At 46.6% G+C, this 12274-nt stretch overlaps 1 protein-coding gene across 4 annotated transcripts in view; it reads left to right on the top strand.

The window, feature by feature from the left end:
* The window catches only part of DIP2A (disco interacting protein 2 homolog A), a gene marked incomplete at its 3' end in the record, with an annotated part of 86623 nt that overhangs the window by 26784 nt on the left and 47565 nt on the right, over positions 1–12274 (top strand). For 3 of the 4 annotated variants that reach the window (XM_084752433.1, XM_084752431.1, XM_084752432.1), the window contains one exon: positions 5013–5141. The exons of the other annotated variant lie outside the window; for it this stretch is intronic. In XM_084752433.1, the coding sequence (XP_084608559.1) occupies positions 5013–5141 (129 nt within the window). The remainder of the gene's footprint in view (positions 1–5012; positions 5142–12274) is intronic. 4 annotated transcript variants of the gene reach the window in all.

Genomic DNA, 12274 nt, shown 5'->3' with positions numbered 1-12274 from the left:
CTTTCTTATCTGAAATGTGTCCTTTAGGCATGGAAGTGCTCCTGTACTTCCTGTGGCCTGGCAGTTCCCGAGTGTGGGGTGTGCCCCAGTCCTCAGCAGCATGCTGTTCTCTCGATGTCCTCTTGCCCTTTCCTGTTTTTCAGGTGCCTGTGACAGCCACCCTGAGCCTGGCTGTCTAGTCACTTTTTCCTGCAACTTTGCATATGTGTCCATAAGGGCTGTCTGTTGTCCTTGTGCTGAGGTCCTGAGATGGGGGCTAAGGCTAACACTTTGCTCTGACTTTTCTTCCTAGAGATAGCCCTCTTCCTCAAAACAGGAAGTCAGTCAAAGCCAGTCCTAAAGATACAGGAGTCTCCTCAGTCATAAAGCTCTTGGATGACAGGAATCTTAGAAAGAAGTGATGCAAAAAAAAAAAAAAAAAAAAAAAAAAAAAGAAAAGAAAAGAAAAGAAAAAAAAAAAAGAAAAAAGTGATGCCTTGAGCCACTTGAAACCTGTATTTTAAGTAGTTGTGTGACCAGCTGTGTGGGAGGCCCACTGACATCCGTGCCCTAGTACCCTAAAATGTAGTTCATATTAAAGATTTATCCTATCTTTTATAATCCTAGATGAAGAAAGAAGACAAAAAAATCGAGTGCTTGTAGCTTGCCTGCGATCACACATTGCTTAGTGGGGAAGAGCACTAATGCCAGTGTCCTCGGCTCCTTTTCGTTTTCTTCCCTAAAGCTGGGCCTGGTGTGCTGAGCACTTGTTGTACATCCCGCCTGGTTGGTGGAGCAGCAAGGGTTCCTGCAAGCCGTGTCCTGAGTTCTGTTCATGTCGAGTCTGCTGCACTGGCTGCAATGGGGGTGCTAGCCTGTGGCTGGTCTCCCCATCCTCTGGAGCCCGGCAGTGTGGCTCTTTGATTTTGAATTGCTTGAGTCTCTGTCCATTTGCCTCACATCTGCTCTTCACTGAACGTGTGTCATGGGGGCACCGCGGTTCCTCACAGAGCAGCTGCATGGACAGCGGGGCCACAGGAGTAGAGAGCTGTGAAAACAGCTGCCTCCAGGGCGTCTGTGGCTTCCTTGTTCCTGTGTGGCTGCTACCTTTGCTCAAGGGGTCTTGACAGTCTGGAGCAGGAAAGCAGCCATTACTTTGCTTTCCTGTTTATCTGGGGCCTTTATTTTGTATTTGTTGTACACTTATTTAGTTATCCAGTGGTGGTGGTGGTGGTGGTGGTGGTGGTGTGTGTGTGTGTGTGTGTGTGTGTGTGTGTGTGTGTGTGTGTGTGTGTGTGTGTGTGTGTGTGTGTAGGAACATACACACACACTTCTATAGGTATTTGAGGAGGCTGGATAGGAACACTCACTGACTGTCCTGCTCTATCTGCCCTTTTCCCTTGAAACAGGATCTCTCACTCATCCTGGAATTAGGCCGGTTGCCGGCAGCCCCACTGAACACCCAGTGCAAGGATTGTAGTCATGCACATCCGCGATTTCTATGTGGGTCCTGGGATCTGAACTCAGGCCCTCACGCTCGCCCAGCATGCTCTCTTCCCCACTGACTGATGCCCAGTTTCCTGTCTCTGCTGTCCAAAGCTCTTCCTAAGGGGACGGCCCTCAGGAGCACACAGCAGTAGAGGCTTGTTGCTGCCGGGCTGTTACTTCTCAGCTGCGTTTAGCACGCCAGGCCAGCCGTAACTCCCGGCATTTGTCGGAGGCACTCAGGGCTCCGGCGCTCCTGCTTCTGGACGTCTTACCTAGAACTCTGGTGTGTGTCAGCGTCAGGTGTGCTCATTCTCTGGAGCGCATGGGACTCACGGTGGCCGATCCACCCTGTCTTCTGCAGCTGTACCATGAAGGCCCCTTTTCTTTTCTATGTGCTTGGCCTAGCACAGATGTCTTATGATTGATTCTACTCAGTGGAAAAAAGAAATCTCAACTTGGACTCTAATAGCTTACTGCAAATATAGTTTTGATACACTGTTGAGTAATTAAAGGGCACAATTAGCTTGATTTCTGAGTTCTATTTATTTATTCTTTTAATTTTTAAATACATTTAAAATAATTATTATTATTATTATTATTATTTTGGTGCATGGGTGGAGGTCAGAGGAAAACCCTGGGGAGCTGGTTCTTGCTTTTCACTGTGTAGGGTCTGCAGATTGAATTGCCCCTTTACCTGCAGACCCAGCTCACCTGTGCTTTGTTATTCTATGTGTATGTGGTCACACGAGTGTGTGCATGTCCCACAGGTGTGCAGGTGGAAGTCAGTTCTCTCCTCCTGTGTGTTCCAGGGGTGAACTCTTCATGGAGCCATCTCACTGGCTCTTAACTTGATTCCTAAATACATGGTCAGCTCCCTTAACCTCAAATCTGAAATTCAGGGCAGTACATTGGAACATTCCAGAGTTTCAGCTAGGTATGGCTAACTAGTGAAGTATATAAATGTCCCAAATTCGTACTGGTCAGATTTTTTAAAAAGATTTATTTATTATTATGTATACAGTGTTCTGCCTGCCAGAAGAGGGCATCACATCACACTGCAAATGGTTGTGAACCACCATGTGGTTGCTGGGAATTGAACTTGGGACCTTTGAAAGAGCAGGTGATGCTCTTAACTACTGAGCCATCTCTCCAGTCCACTGATCGAATTTCTAAAGTACAGAGCTCCTAGGTCACTGGCATAGGGCGGGTCACTGGCATAGGGTGGGTCACTGGCATAGGGTGGGTCACTGGCAGAGGGCGGGTCACTGGCATAGGGCGGGTCACTGGCATAGGGCGGGTCACTGGCATAGGGTGGGTCACTGGCAGAGGGCGGGTCACTGGCAGAGGGCGGGTCACTGGCATAGGGTGGGTCACTGGCAGAGGGTGGGTCACTGGCAGAGGGCGGGTCACTGGCAGAGGGCGGGTCACTGGCAGAGGGCGGGTCACTGGCATAGGGTGGGTCACTGGCAGAGGGCGGGTCACTGGCGGAGGGCGGGTCACTGGCAGAGGGCGGGTCACTGGCATAGGATAGGTCACTGGCAGAGGGTGGGTCACTGGCAGAGGGCGGGTCACTGGCAGAGGGCAGGTCACTGGCAGAGGGTGGGTCACTGGCAGAGGGCGGGTCACTGGCAGAGGGCAGGTATGCTCACGTGCTGTGCACCTTCCCTGTCCTCACTACAGAGCCATCATTTAGCTTCTCTCTAGCTAGCTCTTCAGCAGAACGAAGGAAAAATATAGAATGACTAATATATAAGTAAACATTTGAAGTGGAACTTATTAGGTAAAGGGCTTTTTTTTTAAACCATTAGTTTACATTTTTGGATTAAGGGAATAAAATACATTAAACATTTTGACAAAGATATAAACATCCATCTTCAAAAGCAATGTTTTGAAAAGCAAAAGTTAGCTTTATGTAGCTGTTAAAAAACTACTTTGTACTGTAAAGTTACCATCCTTCCATATATACTTCCTGAAATCATTATTCTTTTTGCTAGGTGTGGAAGCACAGGGTGTTTCTTTATAAATAGAAAGACTTTCCTGATAATCATACTGTAAAATGCTGGTTTGCCTTTTCAAGGGTTGTGAAAACCACCATTGAAGTTTTAGATTTTTTTTTCAAAAAGTGTATTGTGTTATATAAATAGCAAGTTTATGTTTTGTTCCTATGTATTTCCTTTCTTCCTCTACATTCATGTCTTACTTTGAATTTTATCTAAGTTAATGCAATGATAGATGATCAGAACTGGAAAGAATGCCGTAGAGATGAGCAGCACATTCATGTACACATTGCAGATTACCAAGCTTTGTCACACACAGGCTCACTGCACCAGCTGTTTGCATTCAGTGGGTGGTACCATGCCATGTTTGACAGTTGTTCCACTGACACTTGCTTCATCGCATTAGGCCCAATATAAAGAGAATTCTGTAGCAAATTATAGTCAGTATTTGGAACAGATTAAAGTACTGTTCCATAAAAATTAAACAAAAAATTACATTGAGAAAATGAAAAGATAATATAAATTGTATCTTATGTGATCTGTCTTAAGTGTAGCATTAATTGATTATACATTAGGTTGATTGTAGTCTCTTAATATTGAAAATAATTTGCTCATTTGAGATGGGTTGTACTATAACTACACAGACTGGCCTTGAACTTGTGACCCTCTATCTCTGCCTCACAAATAGTTGGACTTATAGGTATGCTTCACTTACAGGTGCATCTGGCACATTGTAGAAATTTGTATCTAGCATATGGGACACCTTTAGTTTTTTTATTTAATTTTAAAAAGTTTTCCGGACACAGGGTCTCATCAAAGAACTCTGGCTGGCCTTGAACTTGTTATGTAGACCAGGCTTGTGTTGAACTTAGAGAGATCTGCTTGCCCATGTCTCCTGAGGTCCTGGCATTATAGGCATATTTAATGCCTGACTAATTTTTGTACTTTAAAAAATATTTATTTTTATTTTATGTGCATGATTGTTTTGCTTGCATATATGTATAGCTCCTATGAGCATGCAGTACCTAAGGGGGCCAGAAGAGGGCATAGGATCTTCTGGAACTGGAGTTAATAGACAGTTGTGAGCTGCCATGTGGGTGCTGGTAACTGAACCTGGGTCCTCTGCCAGAGCAACAAGTGCTCTTAACTGCTAAGCCATCTTCCCATCCCCTACTTTTTGTACTCTTATTCTTAGGCCTACAAAGACAATGTCTTTATATCATCCAGTCTACTTTTTGGGATGGTAGAAGGCTGGTTGGTTTTCATAATGTAACCAAAAGCAATTAGTAGCATTTTATTTCAAATTAATTTTTGTTTCCTTCATGAAACTTCCCAACCAAGGTCTGGTTAGGCAGTCATGTTAAAGGCAAGTTTTCTGTGCACTTTGTGATAGAGTTGGTGGTTCTAGGTCTTTATCATTTGACTGAATTGAGCCACCTCCCAAGGGTGCATATGGTCTGCATGCCTATGTCTAGACTGACAGATTCTAATAAAAACTTAATGCTTGTTGGATTAATCACTGTTATCTGGGTATTTTTCAAAACTCAGATCTGCACTCCGCCCCGCCGGACGTTACCACTGGGCTTGTGGAGCATGCACACTACGAGCGTCCACAGGTGGCCTCCGTGAGAGGCATCCCTCGAGGGCACGGCAGGAATGTGCTGGAAACCGCAGATGGTGAGAAACCCCCCTCTCTCTCTTCTGAAACAACAGAGGACAGGTCCTTGTGCTGTCCAGCGCGGCCTTTGTGTTCTCTCTCTCTCTAATTAAGCCATGCCATTTATGATCCTTGTGTGCAAATAAACAGAAGCCAGGGTACAGCGAGTGTCACCAGAGTGAATAGGCAGTGTCACTGTGGAGAGCAATAGTTGGCGATCTCTAGGAAACAGGTCTCCCTCCCACTTCTGGAAGTGCAGGGACAGAGGCAGCCATGGAAGCCGGTGCCGCGCCTCATGTCCTTGGCCGCCTTTGTGGTTGGCACAGCCTGGGAGAATGAGTTAGGAGGCGATTTAGAGCTTCAAATAACAATATTTTTAAATAAAAATGTCTGAGCTCATGTTGTAAGGGTTTCCTCAAGTCAGAAAAGGAGAACAAAGTAAATCTAAAGTAGGAGAAAAGAAAGAATAAATAGAAGACTCAGCACGCACAAAGGCAAGGCTGTAGGGAGACGTCAGCCGAGAGCCAGCTCTTCAGAGGCCAGGACAGCGTCACAGTCCCTTGTGGAGTGGACCAAGACACAGAGGTGAGGCAGAGCAGGGGTGCCTGCTGAAACTGCGCTTCCAGCCGACAACAGCCAGAGAAATTAAGCAAAGAAAAGCAAACACATCAATGGCATCCCGACTGTAAAGAAGAGGTAAAACTCTCTGTTTGGAGAGGATATGATCTTGCCATGTGCAAAACCAAAAGATTTTGCACAAAACACATTCACACAGATGGAGTTAATAATAACTTCAATGAAGTAGCAAGTTACAGAGCCATCACAGAAGGATCAGTTTCAAATTATATTAAATTAAAATTTCTCAAAGCAATCTATAAATTCATCACATAATCCCTATGAAAGTCTTAGTGATTCTTTTTCAGAAATAAACTCATTTAAAATTCATAGGAACCTTAAATGGTCATAATAATCTTAAAAATGAAGAATGAGGCTGAGGATGTTCATGTTTCTAAAATTTATCAAGTGCAGGAGCAGTCAGAGCACTGCAGGACTGGCACAAAGACAACTCTGTACACCCATGGAACAGAACAGAAAACTCAGAAGTAAGCCTGCATGTGTATGATCAAATGGCTTTTTTTTTAAAACATCGCTGAAGGGCTCATCTGCTGAATGGCTGGGCCCCAGCTGGTTGTGGAAAGTTTTAGGAGGTGGGCCTAGCTGGAGGAGGGAGTCCTGCAGCACACACCTCTGACCATTATACCTGGTCCCTGGTTCCTGCCTCGTTTTCTAGTCTATTATTTATTTATTTATTTATTATGAATACAGTGCTCTGTCTGCATGTACACCTGCAGGCCAGAAGAGGGCATCAGATCACATTATAGATGGTTATGAGCCACCATGTGGTTGCTGGGAATTGAACTTAAGACCTCTGGAGGAGCAGTCAGTGTTCTTAACTTCTGAGCCATCTCTCCAGCCCTCAAATGGCTTTTTGAAATCACATTTTTTAATCTATCTATTTACTTCGTGTGCATGAGTGCATACATACATGTGCCTGCACATACCATGACACACATGTGCAGATCAGAGGACAGCTTGTGGAAGCCAGTTGTGGAAGGAGAGCCTTCAACTGTGTGAGCTCTGAGCGTTGATTTCAGGCCATTACTCTTACCGACCGAGCCATTCTGCCAACACCTCAGATGATTTTTAACAAGGGCGCTAAGATCATTCAATAGGAAATAGACAGCTTTCCGCAACTGAGATATACACATATAAAACAATGAACTCAGACATTTTTCTAACACTACAAAAACATTTAAGTGGCTCAAAGGCCTAATACCAAAAAATCATTAAAAGGAAACACTGGGCATTAACTTTATTACATTATATTTTCTTAGAGTCAATAACAAAGACATAAGAAAGGGACTCTCTCATTAGGTTTGCTGAGATGGGAGCGATGCACTGTGCATGTGGGTGTGGCACTGTTTCATGAGCTGGGGGTTGTGGGCTGCATAAGGAGAAATCGACCTGAGTATATGCAGCTCTCACTTTCTGCTCTAACCTGCAGGTACAATGAAACCAGTTGTTTTGAACTCTTGCTGCTAAGTCTTCTTCACTAAAATGGGAAGTGTCCCATTAAACTGCAAGCCAGACTGAAACCCTTCTCCTGTGAGCTGCTTTGGCCAGGCATTTCGTCACGGCCACAGGGAAAAAAACAAACATACTAGATAAATCAGTTTAGGAATTTTCTCTAAACACATTCCTCTAAAAATAAGGAAAAAAGTGTGTACACAGTTACGAACTGCAGCACTAGTCTTAATTAGTTTATATCTGAAACTATATAAATTATTGAAGCCTTGCAAATTGGCTCAGTAAAGCTAGTAGGTTCACATCGCAGAGTGCTGTGCACTTGTCAAAATGAGTGAGAGGGATCTTCGTGAACTGTACTAAAGTGCTTTTCCAGGTGTGGTTAAACGGAGAAGCCGAGTCACAGGGCATTCATCGTCTTCCACATGTGTAAGAAAGGGGAAGACAGCAAACCATAACCACGTCTGCAGTTCTTTGCAGTAGGAGGTGCACAGGAAAGGTAATCAGAAAGCAGTGAAAATGGTTATCGTTTCAGAGGAGGAGCACAGTGGAGGGGTGTAGCCGGAAGAGCTCTGCTCAGGTCATCTGAGTGAGAATGGCGCCCAGCAGCTGCTAGGGAGTGGACCTGTCTGAGAGGAGTTAGAAGGGTGAGGAGGTGTGGCCTGGTTGGGGGAGTGAGTCACTAGAGGCAGGCCTTGAGGTTTCAAAAGCCACGCTAGGCCCAGTGTCTGTCTGTCTGTCTCTCGCTCTCTCACTCTCTGCCTGCTGCTGACAGATCAGGATGTAGTTTCAGCTCCTGCTTCAGCACCATGCCTGTCTACTTTCCACCATGATGGTCAAGGACTAAGTCTCTAAAACTGTAGGCAAGCTCCCAAGTAAATGCTTTCTTTTCTAAGAATTGCCTTGGTCGTGGTCTCTTTCCACAGCAGTAGAGCAGCCACGGAGACATGGAGTATGTTATCTTTTATTCTGACAAAATACCCAAGGAGAAAGGGTTTATTTTGGCCCATGGTTTCTGCTGTCTCAACCCTTGGTCACTTGGTCCTTTTATTGTAAGCTTGAGGCCAGGCTGCTAATCAGGGTGGCACATATGGTGTCATGGTTGCCAGAAAGCAAAGCGCCAGAGATAAAGGGTCTGGGGGAAAATACATCCTTAAACATTAATATGCCAGATGACCTACTTCCTCTCATGTTGCCCTTCCTCCTGTAGCACACTTAGCTGTGAACGCATCGGTAGGGCAGGTCTCTTACATTAGTTGCTTCCCCGTTTCAGTGATAAGACACAGCAACTAAGAGCAATTTATAGAAATTAGAGTGTATTTGGCTTACCATTCCTTAGGGTTAAGTCCACAAGGACGGAGCAGTTTGCAGCAGGCAGCAGGAGCTGGAATGGTCAGGTATTTCTCCTATACATAGTTAACAAAGACCCAGCCAGCAGGGGATGGGGCTGGCTTAAACCCTGAGCAGGCCCTTGTGATATGCTTCCTCTAGCAAGGGGTCTATAATCTCCCAACCAACAGCACCAACTGGGGACCAAGTCTTCAAATGAGCATCCCTCATTGAAAGCACAGCGATGCTCATGGTCCAGTTGCCTCTCTGAGGCATCACATTGAGTCTGGGAGCCAGGACACTCGCTGTGAAGGAAGGACATGTTGGTCCTTGACTCAGACGTGTATATCTGTGTGTGTTTTAGTCCATTAGTATATGTACACCCTGTATCTGTGAGTTCATACATATTTGACTCACTGTGTGTACTTCGAAGTCCCGTCTGCTAGCAGGAACCCAGTGACACAGGCAGTGTGACTCCTTGTGCCCACATCTAGTATATAGCACCTCCACCCATCAGAAATGGCTGGTCCAGGGCTGGGCAGCATAGAATGGCCATGAAACACCTTCTTAGGTCAGGAGGTGAAACTGTGCTGAAAGGTCACCGTGTGCACGCGTGGGGCTTTTGGTATGTGAGTGCGAACAGCCCCCAAAGGCCCGAGTATTTGAACCTTTGGTCCTCAGTTGGTGAAACTGTTTGGGAAGGATTAAGAGGTGTGTCCTTGTTAGAGAGGTGTGTCACTAGGGGTGCACTTCGAGATTTCAAAAGTCCTCAGCATTCCAGTTGGTCCTCTCTCTGCCTCATGCGTATGGATCAGATGTAAGCTCTCAGCTGCAGCTCTAGTGCCATGCCTGCCTGCTGCCAAGCCTCCTGCCATGTGGCCATGGACTAACTATGAAACTGTAAGCCATCCCCTAGATAAATTCTTCCTTTTATAAATTGTCTTGGTCCTAGTGTCTCTTCACATCAATTGAAAAGTAATTAAGACAGAGATTAAGGCCTGGCTCCTTTCCTACTGCAGTGCCCACCGTCCTAGGCCTGGCTCCTCTCCTCCTGCAGTGCCCACCGTCCTAGGCCTGGCCCCTCTCCTCCTGCAGTGTCCACCGTCCTAGGCCTGGCTCCTCTCCTACTGCAGTGCCCACCGTCCTAGGCCTGGCCCCTCTCCTGCTGCAGTGCCCACCGTCCTAGGCCTGGCCCCTCCCTTGCTGCAGTGCCCACCGTCCTAGGCCTGGCCCCTCCCTTGCTGCAGTTCCCACCGTCCTAGGCCTGGCCCCTCCCTTGCTGCAGTTCCCACCGTCCTAGGCCTGGCCCCTCCCTTGCTGCAGTTCCCACCGTCCTAGGCCTGGCCCCTCCCCTGCTGCAGTGCCCACCGTCCTAGGCCTGGCCCCTCCCTTGCTGCAGTGCCCACCGTCCTAGGCCTGGCCCCTCCCCTGCTGCAGTGCCCACCGTCCTAGGCCTGGCCCCTCTCCTCCTGCAGTGCCCACTGTCCTAGGCCTGGCCCCTCTCCTGCTGCAGTGCCCACCGTCCTAGGCCTGGCCCCTCTCCTGCTGCAGTGCCCACCGTCCTAGGCCTGGCCCCTCTCCTGCTGCAGTGCCCACCGTCCTAGGCCTGGCCCCTCTCCTGCTGCAGTGCCCACCGTCCTAGGCCTGGCTCCTCTCCTCCTGCAGTGCCCACCGTCCTAGGCCTGGCTCCTCTCCTCCTGCAGTGCCCACCGTCCTAGGCCTGGCTCCTCTCCTACTGCAGTGCCCACCGTCCTAGGCCTGGCTCCTCTCCTACTGCAGCCTGGGTGCATCCTGCTTTTTCGCACTGTGTATATCTTTACTTGTTTTCACCTAACAAATGGTAAGCCTGTTGCAGGATCTTGCTGTTTCTTTTGTTGATGTTCTATCTGCCAGAACAGATCAGTGTTTCTTACCTGCTGAGGATACCATGGAGCTTCTGGTTTATCTCTTAGTATTTACTATATTAGAAATGAAAATTGAAGTTTAAATATTAATTCATTTAAAACTAATTTTAGATGGAATTACCCTGTAATGTGGGTGGGAGGTTGGGGGGAGTAGTGCCTCTCTCAGACAATATAGGCTTGCAAGTAAAAAAAGCCCCAAGTATGAGACACCTCCTTCTCTTCTTCTCCCCTCTCCTCTCCTCCCCTCCCCTCTCCTCTCTTCTCTTCTCCTCTCTTCCCTCCCTCTCTCCCTCCCCCCTCTTTGTTTCTGAAACACGATCTTACTGTGTAACCCCAGCTGGCTTGGAACTTTCTGTGCAGACTAGGCTGGCCTCAGACTCACAGAGATCCATCTGTCTCTGCCGCCCAAGTGCTGGGATTAAAAGTTTGAGCCATCACACCCAGTTGGGTACCTTTTTTTTTTTGCTTTTGATCAGTAAAAAATACAAAATTATAAGCTACTGTCCTTGCTTTGGGTTACCCTCCAGAACTTGATGGTAATACCCTACTGCTGAAGGCACTAGATACTTTAGTTATAGGATGTGGAAAATCAAGATATTATCAATCTGGAAGTTTCATCACTATTGACTAGCATTTATAGTGCTGGAAAGTACTATGCATTCTCCTGGGGAAGAAAACTAATCAACAGTCACATCTAGCTGTGACTCACGCAAACTAAAATAATGACCTGGCAAGACTTGCCCTCTGTGATAGTGGCGTAAATGTTATGGGGATAACCAACTGTTTTATGATTATATTCAAGGTAACTCCGCAAGGTAAAATTATTGGTACCATTAAGTAGGCAAAAAAGCTGCGGCTGGGTCCATCATAGACCCACCGCTATTTATTAAATGGGCGCAGTATTAACACTGCTCCTATTATTTATCTTTACATCCATAGATTAGTGCATTTCTCAATCCTCATCAGAGGAGCTTTTTTTTTTTTTTTTAATAACAACTGATGGCTGTTTATACAGAGACCCTCAACTGTTCAAGGTACAGAGAATAAGAAACTGAGGAATGTTAAGCCATAACACGGAGATCTGTATTACATTCCTTCCTCCCAGAGCTTACGGATCATTATGAAAAAGGGATCAGATGGATTCTGGGAGCCAAACGGGGTAGATGGCTACAAGGAAACTGTTCTCTGAACATAAGGGAGCAGTTGTGCACATGGACTCACAGCAGCTGCGACTGCATGCGTAAGATCCACACAAGGTCAGCCAGACCAAGTCCAGGCAAGCGCTGCTCAGGCCACCGAGAAGTCCCACTCCTAGCCGAGGAAGTGTTGGAAATGGACGGCTGCTAAGGAAAGAAAAATCAGTTTCCTCTTGATGTGACACCTGAGAGGTTTCCCATGCTCTAATAAATGGGCACACACACACACATATACACACACACACATACATACACACACACACACATACATACACACGCACACACACACATACATACATATACACGCGCGCGCACACACATACATACATACACACGCGCGCACGCACACACACACACACATGCACGCGCACATACACGCACACACACGCGCGCACACACACACACACTGGCAGTATTAAGTGGACTTAGTGGGGATTTTTAAGGAAGCATATGAGTTTGGGAGGAAAAGAGCCATGGTGGCTGTGTAGGGAAGGGGCTGGAGGGGATGGGATAGATTCGGTAATTCACTTTTATTTATTTATTTTGTGTGTATGGGTGTTTTGCCTGATGCCCATAGAGGCTCGATGAGGGCATAGATTCCTTAGGACTGGAATTGCAGATGGTTGTGAGCTGCCGTGT

This window comes from Acomys minous (genome assembly GCF_964271855.1).
Source record: "Acomys minous genome assembly, chromosome: 13".
NCBI classification, from domain to species: Eukaryota; Metazoa; Chordata; class Mammalia; order Rodentia; family Muridae; genus Acomys; species Acomys minous.
Note: the sequence above shows the minus strand (reverse complement) of the source record. Positions and strands in the feature narration are given on the sequence as shown.